This window comes from Brassica rapa, chromosome A06 (assembly GCF_000309985.2).
Source record: "Brassica rapa cultivar Chiifu-401-42 chromosome A06, CAAS_Brap_v3.01, whole genome shotgun sequence".
Classification (NCBI taxonomy): Eukaryota; Viridiplantae; Streptophyta; class Magnoliopsida; order Brassicales; family Brassicaceae; genus Brassica; species Brassica rapa.
Window position 1 is genome coordinate 16859702 of NC_024800.2, and position 18562 is coordinate 16878263.

General features: G+C 33.2%; 1 protein-coding gene across 1 annotated transcript; it reads left to right on the forward strand.

Moving 5' to 3' along the window:
• The first annotated feature begins 7822 nt into the window (after nt 1-7822).
• On the forward strand, nt 7823-9246 carry LOC103873548. Its single transcript, XM_018652649.2, has 2 exons — nt 7823-9022; nt 9134-9246. Exons 1-2 carry the CDS (start codon nt 8717-8719, stop codon nt 9149-9151), a joined length of 324 nt encoding a protein of 107 aa, XP_018508165.2. The 5' UTR covers nt 7823-8716; the 3' UTR covers nt 9152-9246.
• Nucleotides 9247-18562: the final 9316 nt, after the last annotated feature.

Below are 18562 nucleotides of genomic sequence, written 5' to 3' on the forward strand. Positions count from 1 at the left end.
TACACAAGGCTTTGTATGGGTTACACCAGGCACCCAGAGCATGTAATGTGAAACTCGATCAGGTTCTCAATGAGATGAGATTTGAGAAGTGTCCGAAGGAACCATCAGTGTACCACAAGACTGAAGGAGGAGACGTCTTGATCATAGCCATCTACGTTGATGATCTATTTGTGACAGGAACTTCACTTAAGGTGATTAAGCAATTCAAGGAGGATATGTCTAAGAAGTTCGAGATGTTAGATCTAGGTAAGCTAACGCACTACCTTGGCGTAGAGGTGAGTCAAGGAGCAGACGGAATCAGAATAAAGCAAGAGAGGTATGCTCAAGGAATCCTGTGTGACACGAAGATGGAAGCGTGTAACGCAACTCAAATTCCAATGGAGGCAAATTTGAAGATCTCAAAAGCTGAAGATGAACGAGAGATAGATCCTACAGAGTTCAGAAGAATCATAGGATGTTTGAGGTATCTGCTTCACACAAGACCCGACCTGTGTTACACAGTAGGTGTTCTTAGAAGATACATGCACAATCCGAGAGACTCTCACGGACAAGCCATCAAGCATATATTGCAGTATGTGAAAGGAACAATATACTACGGTCTGTTCTTCAAGAGAGATGGGTCAAGGAGTGTCGTTGGTTATAGTAACAGCAGTCACAATATTGATCTCGATGACGGGAGGAGCACGTCAGGACATGTATTCTACTACGGTTCATCACTAATCACTTGGACATCGCAGAAGCAGCAGACAGTTGCATTGTCATCATGTGAAGCAGAGTTCATGGCAGCAACAGAAGCAGCAAAGCAAGCTATATGGATCAAGGAGTTGTTGAGTGAGATACTAAGCAAAAAAGGCGAGAAGGTCAAGCTTAGGATTGACAACAAATCAGCCATTGCTCTAACGAAGAATCCAGTTTTCTATGGAAGGAGTAAGCATGTACTCAAAAAGTATCACTTCATTCGTGAGTGTCTGGAGAATGGACAGATCGAAGTGGAGCATGTGCTGGGTGTTGAGAAGAAGGTCGACATCCTTACAAAGCCATTAGCAAGGATTATGTTCAAGCAAATGAGGAGCTTAATCGGAGTTCAAGAAATTGATCTCCCTAATTCAAGTTGGAATTAAGGGGGTGAATGTTGGATAATTCAAAGTTTTGCAAACTTAAAATATTATTAAATGTTTAATATGTTAAGATAAACACAATAAGGAAACCAAAAAATAGGAAAAAAAGTTTCTATTTAGGTTAGGTTTGTGTTTTCCATATTCCACATATTAAAGGGAATTGTCTTTCATATAAATATAGGTCCAATGGAGAGATGTTCCGTAAGATCAATATGATTAAAATAAGATCGAAGAGTGAAACATTGAGAGATTTAGTTTTAAGTAGTTTCTAAAGATAATAAGAAAAATTGTTCTTATAATTCTTTGTTTCCTAAGAGATTTGAACGGATTCAAACCTCCAAAGATCGACATTTCTACTTTGCGAAATAATGCTTCATCACCTTCCGACATCTTATCTAAGGACCGTTAACCTACTTGATGATTCCTTCTAACAGGTTCTGAGCATTTAGCTATGAAGAAAATCAGATTCAATTGCTTTGTATGGCGATTGAACATGTCTTAATGTATTAGACTAGAGCTTGACGTAGCTAGAATTGCCATCAAAGTTCCATCCATCGCCTCAATCTCCGTTTGTGACCTTATTCACCGTAACCACATGATTGTAACCATCGTATAAGTAGTTGAACTTCTGATTAAGATACACTACTGAAGCATCCAATTCACTGATCCGTTGATTGGAAGACTCGACATGCTGATCTTCTTTAGTTGATTTCGTCATCACGATGAGTTTAAGAAGTAGAAAGACGTTGTTTACTATATACGAATCCCATAAGAATTATAAGCCCACTTATTTATTGCCAGTAAAAATTTGTTACAAGCTCTAACTAACTCTTCCGCCAATTCTAATAGCCTTCCTTCTCCATCAACTCTAACATAATGTCTCAACTAGGGATGTTAAAATGGGCTTGTCCTGCCCATTTATGTCCAAGCTCGTTTAATTTTTGTGTCCATATAAAACCCGTTTACTTAACAATATTAAACGGGCTTCGTCGGGTTTGTCCATCTATGTCCATTTAATAAACGGATTTTAATAAAAATAACTGGACAGCCCATTAAGTCCATTTATTTTTTTTTCTCTGTTCTAAACGACGTCGTTATTGAGATAGCATCTTCAACCTAATCTATTGTCGTCGTTCTTCCTCGTTCTTCACGTCCTTGGCTCTTTGCCTCCTTACGAAAGATCAAACTGCTCCAAATGAGTTTCTGATTCGAATCACGAAGCTTCTAGGGTTTCGTTTTGTCTTCTAGAGTCGTTGTTCTTCACCCCCTTGTCTCCTTACCTCCTTTCATCTCGTGTCTTATACTTCTTCTTCTTCTTCACTCTCTCCACTGTCTTCCTCGTATCATACAATCAAGGTTCATTTCAAACTGATTTCATAAGTGTTCTTTCAATTAATTTGTGGGTTTGTTTAAAAATGGTTTGATTTGTGAACAGGTTTCACGAACATATGCAAAGGAGTCTCGAATATTGCAACCAAATCTGAGATTAAAAGAGGTATGTGATATTTTTTTTCACTGAGTGATCATTTGACTACAATATGTATATGAAAACAAGAACAAAACCGATAACCAACATGATTAACTATGTTTTGTATGAACACCTTCTTTGGTGTGACCGTGTGAGTTAACTTCTACGGGTTTTGTCAAGTTTTTCGTTAGCTAAAGAGTCATTGTATAGACAAATACTATAAAGTGGTTAATTTGAATTATTTGTTTACCATTTAAAGTTTGTGAGATGTATTTGGACAGAAGACTCGTGTTGTAGACATATACTTTCGTTAATCCAAGAGTAGTTAAGCTTTTTTTTTTACTTTGTATCCATATACTATGCTTTATTTGTTCCTGTTTTTGAATGGTTGCCAACTTACCATCTTCCCTCAAATTGATATCGACTTATACGTATTTTATTTGTACATATTTTGATAGTCCCTTGCAGCCACTAATAATTAAATATGTTTTTTTTTTTTGCAGAGATGGACTATGATATTGTGCACACAATGGCGCTTCTTGAAGCTCAACGTGAATACATGGACATGATGATGAAGATGCTGAATTTGATATAGATGAAGAATTGGCAGAAACAGAAACAGAAGCAGAAGCAGAAGCAGAAGTTCAGTGTGAAACACAAGCCACTGCATCAACACAAGCAGTGAAACCTCAACGTAAGCGTCGAAAAATCTCACTTGTTTGGAAAGATTTTGTACTAGTGGAGGTAGAAGAGGATGGAAAAGAAAGGGCTAAGTGCATTCATTGTGATTCCAAATTAGTGGTTGGTAAAAATCATGGTACAAATCTGTTGAAACGACATTTAGAGTTTTGTTCTAAGATGCCTAAGAAGGTAGATAAGCATGTGTATGATCTTTTGGTAGATCGTGAGATGGTTACTGAGTCTATCATTTACCATGATCTACCATTTCGATACGTGGAGTATGAGAAAGTTAGAGAAAGAGATATGTATTTAAATCATGATGTTCAACATATCTGTAGACAGACTGATGCTCTTGATGTTTATACGAGATATGTAATAGAGAAAGAGAAGTTGAAAGGGCTGTTTGTGAAGCACTGTGGTAGGGTTTGTCTCACTGCTGATTTATGGGTAGCTCGTCCTCAAAACATGGGTTATATCTCCTTAACTGGACATTATATTGATGATGGTTGGAGATTACACAGCAAGATCTTAGAATTTTGTGAGATGAAGTCTCCACATACTGGTGAGGAAATCACTAATAAGGTCTTTGAGTCATTGAAGGGATGGGGTTTGAAGAAGAAGGTTTTCTTGATGACGCTGGACGATGCCACCAACAACAACAATATGCTGAGAACCCTCAAGGGCAAGCTTCAGATGATTGGTGGAAGCGACAGAGGTTTGTTGTGTGATGGTAAACACATACATGTGAGATGTTGTGCTCATATTCTAAACCTCATAGTGAAAAGTGGCTTAGCATTAGCGAACAGTCTTCTACATATGAGATGCTTTTCAAAGCTCTCAAGTTTAAGGCTGCATTTGCTAGCATGGAGTTGTATGATCCAAAGTATAAGACGTTGCCTACAGAGGATGAGTGGAAACGAGAGGCAAAAATCTTTGACCTTTTGAAGCCATTTAGTGCTATCACGACTTCTTTTTCGGGTTCAAAGTATCCTACTTCGAATGTCTACTTCACGCAAGTATGGAGGATACAATTGTTATTGAAGAGATATGCAGAATGTGATGATGATGGAGTGAGAGAAATGGCCAGAGAGATGTAAGTTAAGTTTGAAAATACTGGAAAAGTTACAGTGTAATCTTGGCTATGGGAGCAGCTTTAGATCCAAGAATAAAGATTGAGATTCTTGATGCTGCTTATAAGGAATTGGATCCCTCTACTTCAAGTTTAAAGATAAAAGAACTTACGGATAGTTTGTCTGCACTCTACAAAGACTATCAGAAACGGTCTCAAACAAGTTCTTCAGGTGTTTCACTCACACCAACTCCACAAGAGATTGTCACAGAATCTCCACTTGAAGATGATTATGATAATGTAAGTAATTTAATATAATTTTAGATAATTTCAGTCATGCATTATCTTGAAATTGTTTATCTAATATAAATGTTCATAATGAAGGATTTTTTTGAGTTGGAAAAGAGCATTGGAGGTGGAGTTGGCAACCCAAAGACACATTTGGATATATATTTGGAAGAGCCAAGGCTAAACAGAAGGACTAACTTGGATTTGGATGTTTTGAGTTATTGGAAAGAGAACCAACATCGATTTGGAGATTTAGCATCGATGGCACGTGACATCCTCAACATTCTGATCCCCACAGTAGCTTCAGAGTCTGCCTTTAGCATTGGATCCCGGGTTTTAACTCCTTACTGAAACCGTTTCTTGCCTAAAAATGTCCAAGCTCTTCTTTGCATTAGGAATTGGTTGTGCGGTTTTGCTGAATACAAAGGTAAAGCTTAAAAGGCCATTTTATTTTATGACTATATTTTTCTTATAACTAATTCATATTATACTTTGTAGGTGCCATTGAAGATCTCTTTGATGAAAATGAAGATGTTGGAAAGAAAGCAAGTAGTTTTAGAGTGGAATCTTCAACATCAAAAGATTGATATGTTTGCTGGAACAAAGGTATATAGATTTCTGGTTCTGTTTTACATCAGTTTATAATTTTTTTGATGAAAATATATAATGATTTGTTATGTTTTGAACATGGACAAATCCTGGTAGTTCAAAAAGGAAAAGAGTAACTTATGGACACTTAGTGTGAAGTGTGAACTTTATTTTCCAACTATGTTGTGACTTGTGATTTATAAACTTTGAATTTTTAGTTGAAGCAAAACAATGTAAGGTCCTGGATTCATATTTTATTTGACAGGTATTTAACAGGTTTCATCGAAAAGAAATGCTATGATACAAATAGGTCATGTTCATTTTTTTAAGTAAACGGTCTTGAAACGGGTTTGAAACGGGTTTAGTGTTAAATGGGCTTCACATAAACGGGCTCTAAACGGATCTGATTTAAACGGGCTTTAAATGAACATCTATTAAACGGGCTTGGACGTAGACGGGCTTGGACGTAAATGGGCGGGTAAGCCCGTTTTAACATCCCTGGTCTCAACGCATCTTCCTCTTCTGCATTATTTCCTCTAAGGGGGCGATTGGTTTTCCCGCTACCACCCGCAAACGCAGCTTTTGCGGTTGGTAGCGGTTGTCGGCGGTTTGCAACAATCACTCAAATCGCTCTAAACCGCTTCAAACCGCTCCGAATCTCATAAATTCAAAAGCTGGCTCCAGCTAGCGTTTGCGGTTGCGGGCGGTTGCGGGAGGGTATAATTTTTTTCTTTTTTCTAAACAATATATATACAAAAGTAAAAATATTTAATAAAAAATTTAAAATTTAAATTATGAAAATATTAAAATATATCTATTATATTTTAATTAATATTATAAACTTTTATAATAAAAACAATTTCAATAAATTTTCAAAATTTAAAATTATAACTTTCTAAATATAAATTTTATATTTATTATAATTTTATGATTTTTGATATTTTTAAAATTATATTAAATGTAAATATTGTTAATTTATTATTTGACTATTACCACATTTGGTAGTTAACCAGTCATAAGTCACCCGCAAACGTACCAATTTTTAACCACAGTACCAGTCGTACAAATCTCTTAAAACCGCTAGAAACCGCAACCGCCCGCATCCACAAACTCCCGCAACCGCAACCGCAACCGCTGCGTTTGAACCAGTCAGGCCCTAAGTCTCTTGCAGTAGTAAGCTCTCCATGGAAAATCAACTTTCAAAATATCAAGCTGAGTCTCTTGCACAATGATGAAAATAAATCTGACAAGCGAAAACAATACTTTGGAACCGTTAGTTTTGTAACACAACCTTCTTAGGCCTGACTGGTTCAAACGTAGCGGTTGCAATTGCGGTTGCGGGAGTTTGTGGATGCGGGCGGTTGCGGTTTCTAGCGGTTTTAAGAGATTTGTACGACTGGTACTGCGGTTAAAAATTGGTGCGTTTGCGGGTGACTTCTGACTGGTTAACTACCAAATGCGATAACAGTCAAATAATAAATTAACAATATTTATATTTAAAATAATTATAAAAATATCAAAAATCATAAAATTATAATAAATATAAAATTTATATTTAGAAAGTTATAATTTTAATTTTTGAAAATTTATTGAAATTGTTTTTATTATAAAATTTTATAATATTAATTAAAATATAATCTATATATTTTAATATTTTCATAATTTCAATTTTAAATTTTTTATTAAATATTTTTACTTTTGTATATATATTCTTTAAAAAAAAAAAATTTTACCCTCCCGCAACCGCCCGCAACCGCAAACGCTAGATGGAGGGGTCTGACTGGTTCAAACGCTGCGGTTGCGGCTGCGGACGTTTGCGGTTGCGGGTGGTTGCGGTTTCTAGCGGTTTTAAGAGATTTGTACGACTGGTTCTGCGGTTAGAAATTGGTGCGTTTGCGGGATACTTATGACTGGTTAACTACCAAATACAGCAGCGGTTAAATAATAAATTAACAATATTTATATTTTATATAATTATAAAAATATCAAAAATCATAATATTATAATAAATATGTAAATTATATTTTCAAAGTTATAGTTTTAAAATTTTAAAATTTTAAAATTATAGAAAATATTTTTATTTTAAAATTTTATAATACTAATTAAAATATAATAGATATATTTTAGTATTTTCATAATTTTATTTTAAAAAATTTATTTTTATTTTTGTATTTATATGGTTTTTTAAAAAAAAAAGAAAAAAAATTATCCTCCCACAACCGCAAACGCTAGATGGAACCAGCTTTTGATTTTAAGAGGTTCGGAGCGGTTTGAAGCGATTTGTAGCGGTTTGTATGATTGTCTCGAAACGCTGTCAACCGCTACCAACCGCAAAAGCTACGTTTGCGGGTGGTAGCGAGAAAACCAATCAAGCTCTCAGCTTTTAAATTTATGAGATTCAGAGCAGTTTGAAGTGGTTTAAAACGATTTGAGTGATTGTTGCAAACCGCCGACAACCGCTACCAACCGTAAAAGCTACGTTTGCGGGTGGTAGTGGAAAAACCAGTCGTCCTAATCTTGTGTAACTGCATAGTTTTCCTAAGCACTTGGATTCGTGATATATATATATATATATATATATATATATATATATATATATATATATATATATATTCACGCCCGCCCGCTGCGGAAGCAACATAAGCGGCAGTCTAGGGAACAAAAATGTTTCAATTGTTTTTTACAGCTAAATACGTTTATTAAGATATTTAAAAAAAAAAACTCACCCAGTTGATTAAGATGCACATATTAATTTTGATTGGGGCATCTAATAGTCATGAATTGTTGCGGAAACGGAATCCCTTAAACCCATTTTCCTTGCCTCTTTACGTGTTTTCACTAAAACATCAAAACATAAATGCGTGATCTACAAGACTACAAACGTTAAAACCATAAATAATGTGTGCTTAATAATACGCATCATTGTGTTTTATCAGAAACCATGCGTTCGAAATTTTCTGAAACGACAGAGATTTTTCATATATACATAAATAGATATATATCAGGTATCCCTTCCTGCTTTTAATTACGAAAAATCAAAAGATTTTAAGAGATTTTTTTTTTCAAAATTCGGAAAAAAATCTTGAAAACAAATATTCGTATACGGATTTTATTCTCTATAATACCGGTCAACTTCTATATAATATTTAAGGTATTTACGTTTAAGTAAGTTTTTATTTTGACTAAAGGTTTAAGTTAGGACTAGAAAATAGGGGTTCGACTAACATGGTATGGTTCGTATTACTGTCGGGTAAATATTTTCAAATATGCCATATATTCCTTTTCAAACGATATACTTATATTATTTTTAAGATTAGTCAATAATAAATTTTGTGGCAAAAAAAATTTTGGTCAACTTACTATATATTGTTTCAGTATTTATATTATTTAAAGATTAGTCAAAAGTAAACTTAATGACAAAATTAAACTTTGGTCAACTTACTTAATATTTTCGACGACTTTGAATCAATTACAATTACAGTTACGTATATTTTACGACTATAAATGAAAAGCTATTCAGCATATTTGAGAATAAGTTCATCACAAACTAGAAAGAAAAAAAAAAGAACAAAACAAACGCTTGAATTAGAAAAAGATATGGGAATGATGAAGATAATAATGGTAACGATGATGATGACGCTGTTGGTTGGAACCATACGAGAGACGAAGGCTACATCTGCAGGATATGCGGCATGTGTGAAACATTGTAATGACTTGTGTTCGCCCAAGGTTGGGGATAGGAATTGTGTCCCTAATTGCATCTTTTTTACATGCGGTCCTCCTCTTCCAAAAAATATTCGTCATCCCAAGGTAAATATACCTTTATAATTAACTTTTTTCTACACGTACTATATGTATACTGTGTAATTTTTTACTTAATTGTTTATAGTAATTTTTAATACATTTTGTGGCTCTTAACAGGATGAAGGATCCACATAATCATTAAACCCCGAGGATCAAATGTTATTGACTTTTTGGATCTAACTGAAGCTGTTAAACTTAAAGATCAATCAATAACACTATTGTTCCTAATTCTCATAAGACATTATGATGTTTTAGATGCGTGTTGGCTTATTTGTTGCTACTACTATACGATTTATAATATTTTGGTTTGGATTGGCAGTTTTTCTGTTTGATTTTTATATATAATTTTAAGTTATGATATAGCTAGATGAAAAATACCACATCAAATGACAAATTACTATACCTACCAAACATGTAAATACAATATTTTTCTTTGACCGGTCAGATTAATTGCAAGAAACTCTATTTTATTGCTTTATACTTTTAATGCCAATTTCAAATATTATTACAGTTAAAGTAAAGAGATAATAAGATGAAAATATATAACAACACAAACTATTTACTGAAAACATTTTTAAATATATAGATATTTTACATACATTTATCTAATTGATTTTATTTTTTTCTATATTAAAAACTAATTATTAAAATTGTAATCACACTTGATCATAGTTACTAGAGCTCTAATCATTTTTCTCTTCTTAGAATACTCTGTTATTCTATTGGTTTTAAAATTTACTAGGGTTTTTTCTGTGCTACGTGGATTACATATTTTTTTTCACTTTTAAAATTCTGTTTAGATTTAAAATAGTTTTAAATAATTTAACCAAAAAAATTTAGAATGTCTAATACAAAAAAAAACAGACAGTGATAGTTCTTGATATGATTGGGTGTTCTGGTACCCATTCAGATTCCGTTCGAATCTATTCGGGTCTATGGTTTTCGGGATTAAATATTTTAGCCACATTTGAGTATTTATAAATTTTGGTTATGGTTCGGGTTCAGTTCGGATATTTTTTGTTTTGGTTTGGGTTCGGATAACCCATTTAAATTAATTTTTAAAATCTAAAATTTATTATATACTTTAATTTTCTCAAAAACTGAAACAAAATAATATATTGCATAAAAATTTTAATAATGTATGCCAAAATACCTAAACTTAAAATATAAAGTTTTGGCTTGAATATTTGGATAGAGAGAATAAATAGATATTTCAAGTATTTTTAGTGTTTTGAGTATTTTCTAACTATTTTAGATATTTACTTTTAACTATTTATATATATATATATATATATTCAAGTATTTTAAACAAATTCATATTTTGGATATTTTTCTATATGTTAAATATAAAATTAATTAATATATTTAGGTATATAAATCTATTTAGGATATATTCGGGTACCCAAAATATTTCGGTTCGGTTCTAGTTCTCTAAATACCAAAATTTTGAGCCTGTTTGGATATTTAACCAATTTAAGTTCTGGTTTTGTACTACTTTGTCGGACCGATTCAGTTTGGGTTTTTTTGTTTAGATTTTTTGCCCAGCTCTAACTCTTGATTTGATGAACTTTTCTTTGTAGCTGAAGCACTACAATAAAACAAGGTGATTTCAGACGAAATTCCAAATGATAAAAAACATTTTTGAAAATTCCTAAAAAATATCTGATGAAATTCTGTTTAAAAAAGCAAAGGGAGAGAGTCATCGGGAATTCGTCAGGAATTTATATTTAAAATGTTTTGTGAAATTTTCAAAACTTGTTTTAAAAACATTTCTATATTAATAATATATTATCATATTTCCATCTTGTTTTTTTAAATATTTATTACATTTAAAATATTTTAATTGTTATTTATATGTTTAATTTAAAACATTTTAAAAATTTTACATTTAAAAACATATCTTACAAACGTTTCAAAAAGGTACGGATCTCCTATACAGCAACGCCGTTCCGGGTCTTGGACTGGTAGCAATACTTCTTTGGGGCCTTACGATGAGCGTACAAGAGTTGGTTCCGCAACCGGGCCAAGAATCCTTCACGTGTCTCCATCCTCATTATCTGCAAGTCCCAAACACTACTTGGTATGATTTCATTTTTAAATGTATTTTATTATTTTCTATTCAATATTTACTATTAATTAATTATGTTCGATTTTGGCTTCAGAGGTTTTTTTTTTGTCAAACAAACGATTATATTAAATCTAAACGAGTTTTGAAGTTATTACATCCAAAACTATGCTCAACGGGAACAAGATAAAAACTGGAGGGAACCTCGACAGTATGATGAACACCAACAAAACAGCAAGACAAGACATAACAAACTAAACGAGAGATATTTGCTCGACAACCGGAGAACCGTGGAAAATCATCAGATGCACCCCTAAATAGGTTACTACCACGAGCATGAAATAGTCGGAATCGGCGCTGAATAAACAACCAGCAAAGATTGGAAGAAGGCGTAACGAGCAAGAGCAGCTCTAGCTCCGACGAAGCTCTCTGAAGAGACTAGGTGAATCTCAACAGAAACGGAGAGTATACCAGTCATGGATTTGTCGCTGATGAACCGACTGGATGGACCTTGAAACTGAATAGCGCCAGTGACAAAATTAGAGTTACTGCAAACTCTACTGACCTGTGATGGCTAGAAAAATAGTGTTCTTAAGTTAAGCATAATATCACGGCTTTGGGCTAGGTGAACCCTGTACACTGAGGCTAAAGTTTTCTCCAATCCCATATAAACGATTGACTTCTTAAAGACCTCAGTCCAACTAATATAGATAACGTTAACTAGAATCCATGGTAAAGCGAGGACATTGTGAGAGCATTCAGACGTTTAAGTTGTCAAACAACAGCATCAGCAAAAGCATTATGAGGATGGAGTACCATATGCTAGAGAATAGTTATCCGACTTATAATGACATTCATAAATTTAAGCGCAATCGCTGGTTTGAGAAATTTGCTGTAAACTTTTCTCAATTTTTTTTTTCTTTTAAACCTTACATTTTTAATCTCATTTATCTTTTTTTTTTTTGGATTTTTAGCAAGAGTTCACTTGGGATTCAAGATTGACAGAAACAGTGAAAACCGCTTTCCACCAGTACGCGAGTAGTGGCCACTACAACAGTCAAATCAATGAGTAGAAGCATATGTGGGAGGTTCAGAAAGTGCCGAAGCACATAAACCGGGCCGTTTGGGAGGATTGAAGAAGCATTGGATTAAACCAGAAACGAAATCTCAGTCAAAAACTAACTCCGGTAACCGGCAAAGCGAGCGTGGAGGGAAAGGGGTTTATGTCCACAACTTGGGGTCGACCAGTTTATCTTCTCTGGAACTTCAACTAGTAAGTTTTATAATTCTTATACAAATTAATTCTTTAATACCTATTAATATCTATTGTTTTTAGATTGCAGCAAACAATGATAACCCATCAACAATTTCGAGCTGTTGAAGTGTGCCCACACCAACAAGCAGACTGGTGAAATTCAGGATCCGGTTATGAAGGAGGTCATCCAGCTGGTCCATTCTCAGGCACACGATTTCATTTTGACACATGATTATGTGTCCGAAGATGGGTCTTCTACTTCTTCCAACAGCTTAACTCGACAGCAACTGATCAACCTTGTTCTTGGGTTACATTTCAAATATTTCCTTCATATTATACGTCTAATATGATTGTTATTATAACTTGGTTACTTTTACTCACATGCTGTTCCAAAGAAAGAAGAAGTGTCGTTACGTCGGGTTAGGTTCTCCAACATGATATACCATGGATTTTACTCACTTTTAGCCATGGTATATATATGTTTTTAAATACATTACAGTTGTTTTGCAGTATTTTTAGTATGTTTTCAGGTTTAGGTACGTTATGGAGGAAAATGGTGATTTTGGAGTCTTTTGGAGCATTTTGAGTGCATAACTGCACTGAAGTGTCAGATGTTTAGATATGAATGGAGCCTTTTTCACGGTGCGATTGAGCTGATATTTTGACACAAGACAGAGCTTTGAGTTAGCTTTCAAATGCCACACAGGTCGGAGGTCAATCCAACGGTTAGATCAGATGTTATGCATGTTTTACGGAAGAGTGGTCAGCCTGTCTCACGAGAGAGTGCTGTCGAGGAGATGAAGGAACGTCGGTCGATGGTGCACCCTTGGTGTCGATCAACGGTGATTCCAGAACGCGGGCCGGGTATTTTTTAAGGCCGACTTAAGTCCAGAACCAACCACAAATTACAAGAATACCCATGGACGACCTAAAATCCTATTTATGTGTTTTCTAAGCCATTGTTGACAGCTACGCTTTCTTTACATCTTGTTCTTAGTTTATGTTAGGAGAGAAGGGAGGAAATCCTTCAGAGTCCTCTTGGAACTCCTTTGGTTTTATCATTGATTTCTATTTTATAATTCATCTATGATTTCTGTGACAAACTTCATGCTTGAATATATCCACCTGTTAGGTTTAAGGTACAAATATCATGAGGGATTAGCCAAAAATATAGAATTGCTAAGTGTCAGGATATGAATCAACTAAATTGTTCTTAATGCATGTGTTCTAGAGTAGCTAACTAGAACCTTGCCTATAGATATTAGGGCGCAAGAGGAAGTTAGGTTCTTTGTCTGAAATAGTTTAGGTTGTGCTAGGATTGCTAGAAACAAGCGGAAGCTGATTTTTTTAACCTAATGAACACGTCAAACCCGTTCGTAATGCTCCCTGGAAGGAACGTCGATCAACAACTCACTAGTTGCATCGATCGACGGGCTGAAAGGTGTATCGATCGACACCCCGTTGTTGGAATCGATCGACACTTTCTCAGGACCAACAAGCGACAACTGGGTCCCAGATCCGGCGATATATAGTCTAAATATACGGAAGTTGATCGACTATTCTTATTGTTTGAGTTCTAGAATATCCATAAATGCTTAGTATCTATATCTCTATAATCCTGATTTTCTTAATAGAAACCCTAAGTCTAGCAACCATCCTTCCATCAACTCATCAATCGATCTCTTTAGAACAACTACCTTGTTCGACCTGTTCTGCTACATTTACTGCTTTATTAAACTATTAGCCTAGCTTAATCATATAACTATTAGATCTTTTGTGTGCTCTAGCTCCCTGTGAATTCGATCCCTAAGTGCTACAACTCGACATCTTATTTGAGAGAGGACAAATCACTTCTTGGGGTAATTTGAATGATATCAACCGTGAGTCTTCTACTTCGGTTCAATGGCCTTACTACTTCGGTTTAGTGGCCTTACGCCGTTGATGAGCTTCTGGAACAGATAAAGACCAAGGATGACCGGATTGAGTCGTTGGAGAGTGGTAATGCTGATATCCGGGCTCAGCTGGAGGAAAACAAGACTTCAACTCATACATTGATGGAGAACATGAAGCGGTGGTTCGGGGACAACTTCTAGTTCTTTTTAAAACATATTTTCTTATTTAGTCTTTTTAATTTAAAAAAGTTTTGTACTAACATTTTTATTAATTTTAATTAGGTTTTTCAATTAATATCTCAATTATTTGGCTTTAATAGTAATTATAAAATAATTAACTAAAAAATTAAAATAATAATTCTTTTAATCTTTTCGACTAATTTCCGATAGATATTTGCTCGATGGGTTTCTCGATGGGTGTTTCCATCAGGAACATATCCGTCGAGAATTCGTCGGGAGTTTTCCCTATGGACGTATGTATGTCGGGAAGTCCCTATACATATGTTGGTCTAGAAATACCAACAAAAGATGTTGGTCAGGAATTCTCGACATCAATTATTGGTCGGGAAATTCCCGACGCCAGATGATGACAATGAATTTTCGATGAATTTCTGATGGATTTTCTCACAGACAAACTAGTCATATATATATGTCTGTGTGAAATTTGTCAGAACGTTCCGAAAATTTAACAACGGGTCTCTTTTTCTGACGGTTTCTTCGTCTGGAACTTCATGTTTTTTGTAGTGATGTGTTTTGGGTTATCTTTTCAGTTTTTCCTTCTCAAGCTTCTAATAATACTTATTGAGTTGTTGAAGTGGAATATTGTTCCTCATGTTGAAGTGAATAATTATTTTATGTAATTTTTACCAAGAAATTAATTTTTGTTACCTTCTATATTTTTGGGTTAATTTATAAATATAGTCAATATATAATAAATATGCATAATATACTCATATCTAAATATGATTTTAGTATTGATCCATCGCTTGTTGGAAACTTTGTTTAGATATTAAATAGGTATTTTGAAATTATAGGAAAATTTATAACATAATAAGATTTGTACTTTGATGTATCTATCACTTTATTAACCATATATACACATATGACCCTAATATAAATATAACTTAATACAGAATGTATATTAAGTGTGGTCAAATAAATTAAAAACGAGTTACATATATAAATTGGTAACAAAGACCAATCAATATGACAAATCCACATCTTTATGTGTTGGCAAAAAAAAAAACAAATCCAAATTCAAAATTTTACAATTTGAGGTGTTTCCTAAGTAAAAAATATATTACACTGCAAAAAATTTAATACAGAAAAATTATAAAAATATATGCAAAACATTATAATAGAAAATTGATTCAATATAGTAAATAAAAGATCAGAGTATAATATAAAATACATCATGAAGTACGTCTATATTTCTTTTCATACAAATTTAAAATAGTTCTAATAATTCATAAACTATAGTATAATATAAAATATGTTTACCCTATTACTTTTTATCCAATATATTAAAAATTATCCTAATTTATCGATAGAAACAAATCACCTGAATATTTTTATATGTCGGAGTTATCCGATATTTTATCCAAAAAGTCCAAAAATGTGATTTTACCCGAATTATTCAAAATATCTGAGAAACAGAAACGGAACCAATACCGAATTGAAATCAAAATTTATCGGGTTCTTAACATTATTATACAAAACAAACCAAAAACTAAAATTGTTAAACTGAAACCAAATCCAAATTCATAAATAACTTAACGCTACTTATATCTTTTGGACCGTAAAACCAAAAGTACAACTCACCTAGAACCTATCTAGAAAAAAAGGAACAAACTGGAACCAAACAGAATGTTAAAATCACATGCCTAAACATTTATTTGAACAATCAAATGGGTTGATAACAAAAAATAATCCTACGTTTTGAAAAGCGAAGCAAAATTTAGTAGTATATTTATTAAAAAAGAAAGAGAAAATTCCATACAATATCCCAACTAAATTTCGTTAAGCTTTTCAATACCCAAACTTTCTCGCTACCCAATTTAATACCCCAACTAATTAGTTTGTTTATTTTAATACGCAAACTTTTATAATTGTGCCCCTTTGAATACCCAACCTTTTTATTTTAATTAAAAATACTAATAAATTTCAAACAAAATTTTAAAAATCTCCCAAATTTACAAAATAAATCTCAGAAAATTCTAATTTTTTTTTCTGCCTGAGAAATAAAAGTAAATAAATTGTGTATAATCTTAAATTTTGTAATAAATATATGTTTTAAATATTAAATTTAGTTTCTTTTCTGAAATAGAAAAAAAAATTATTTTTTTTTCCTTCGAAATTATATTTTATTTTTTTTTAAAACAAATTCTCCCTAATTTATTTACCTTTCATAAATCTTAAACTAAAATTAGATTTTTTTTTCTTAGATTTTGTAGATCTTTTGAATTTTGTTTGAAACTTATTTGTATTTATAATTAGAATAAACAAACTTTGAGTATAAAAATGGGTACAATTTTTAAAAAATATGCATTAAAGTGAACAAAATAATTAGTTGGGGTATAAAAAGGGTATCAATATATTTTGGGTATTAAAAAAGCTTAACAAAATTTTTTTGGGGTATTTTTTATGGAATTTTTTGAAAAAGAAATCTGTAAACGAAAAACAGAAAAGTTTATTGTGGATTATTAATACACTTTCAGCCCAATAATTTTGGGCTTAAAAATGAAATGAAATTGTTTCAAGTTCTCATCACGAGGAAAAGTATTGTGAAGCTTTGTGAGATACGTTCTACACGCGTGTTTTTCTAAATGACACAAAAATAAATAAATCTAAATAAGTAACAGCGATTGACACCAAAAATATTCAATAACTACAAAATTTGCAAGTATAGAAAATTATCAAAAGTCTAATTTATGATAGAACAAAATTACACATATGACCCTATAGTTAGTTGTCAACAAAAAAGCTGTAATAAGACACATGTGTAATGATGCACACATACAAATTTTTTTACTAAAAATACTATTTCTCTCTCTCTCTCTTTCCATGGTAACATCTTCTTTCTCATGAATCTGTTTCTTTATTTGGGGGTCTGACGTAATTTTAATTTTTGCAGAAATCAACTATATATAATGGTATTTTGCATAAAAAGACACAATAGATGCAATGATCATCTGATGTGATGGTCTGTAATTTCACTTGCCTCGCATGATAAGTCATAGGTGTTTTACCCGCAACAATCTCTCAATTAAAAACTTATGTTTCTTCACAAGCCGGAATTTCATCATCCGCGAGACCCTGGCGAGTCGCAGCGAGGTTCGTCTTCTCAGAACACTCGATTTGAGCTACTATCAGCTCGAACGCAATAGCTTCACCAGCTCACTCTCTCCATCGTCTTTACCTCAGTCGCTGAAATACATCTCACTTGCCTAAAACCTAATCGGACCGGTGGACCAGTTTTACTTTGGTTAAACCAACTTAGCTACACTGATCTCAGCTTAAACTGCAGGCTAGCCGGAAAAATTCTCGGTAAAATTCTTTGCCTTTCCAATTACAAGTCTCCAATTACAACACATTTCTTCGCAATTTCTTTTACGGAATGATTCAGTTGGCAAATCAACTAATCAAAAAGTCAGTAATATAGAAGTACTTAACATCTAATATATAAATTATCCAGATAGGTCGTATAAATCCATCTATCTTTAATGGTTGTGGTTATTTAGGTTAGTGGTCGGCTAACTTAAATATTATCCATACATTATTATTGTTAGTTAGATTTTTCAATCGGTAGTTGATTATCATTATAGACTTAATGTAGTGGTTGTTTGTTAAGATTACTAATTCTGCCATCCGGTGTAAATTTCTAATTGTATGAAATATGTGCAAATGTATGAACTTAATATATGATCACATGAATCCACTAAAAGAGAGGAGCATATTACGAACAAAATCAAATGAGACGTAATGTTTATTACTAATCCCAACAAGCTATGTTGTATACGATTAAAAGAGACAAAAAAACATTCTTGGCAAGTATTCTAATAGCTAGCATTGCTGATGAGGGAGAGAGCAAGACTGGAAACATCTACGCCATTGTAACTCAGAGGTCGTAACCTGTTGTAGTCTTTTTGACATGTTTCAAACATCATAAATTAAGTCAAGACCAAATAAGAGTGAATGTTCCAAACAGTTTAAGAATCTTAAAGATCAATAATGAAAAAGCTTGACATGAAATTTATGCACCTTGAGCACTAATTCTTAGGGTTACATCTCTTTGTTCTGATTCCTTCATCCCATTGGAGAACAGCTGAACAAGA

Excerpts from the sequence above, each read along its gene's own strand:
- LOC103873548 (XM_018652649.2), top strand. The coding sequence starts at position 8,717 with ATGAAAAGCTATTCAGCATATTTGAGAATAAGTTCATCACAAACTAGA.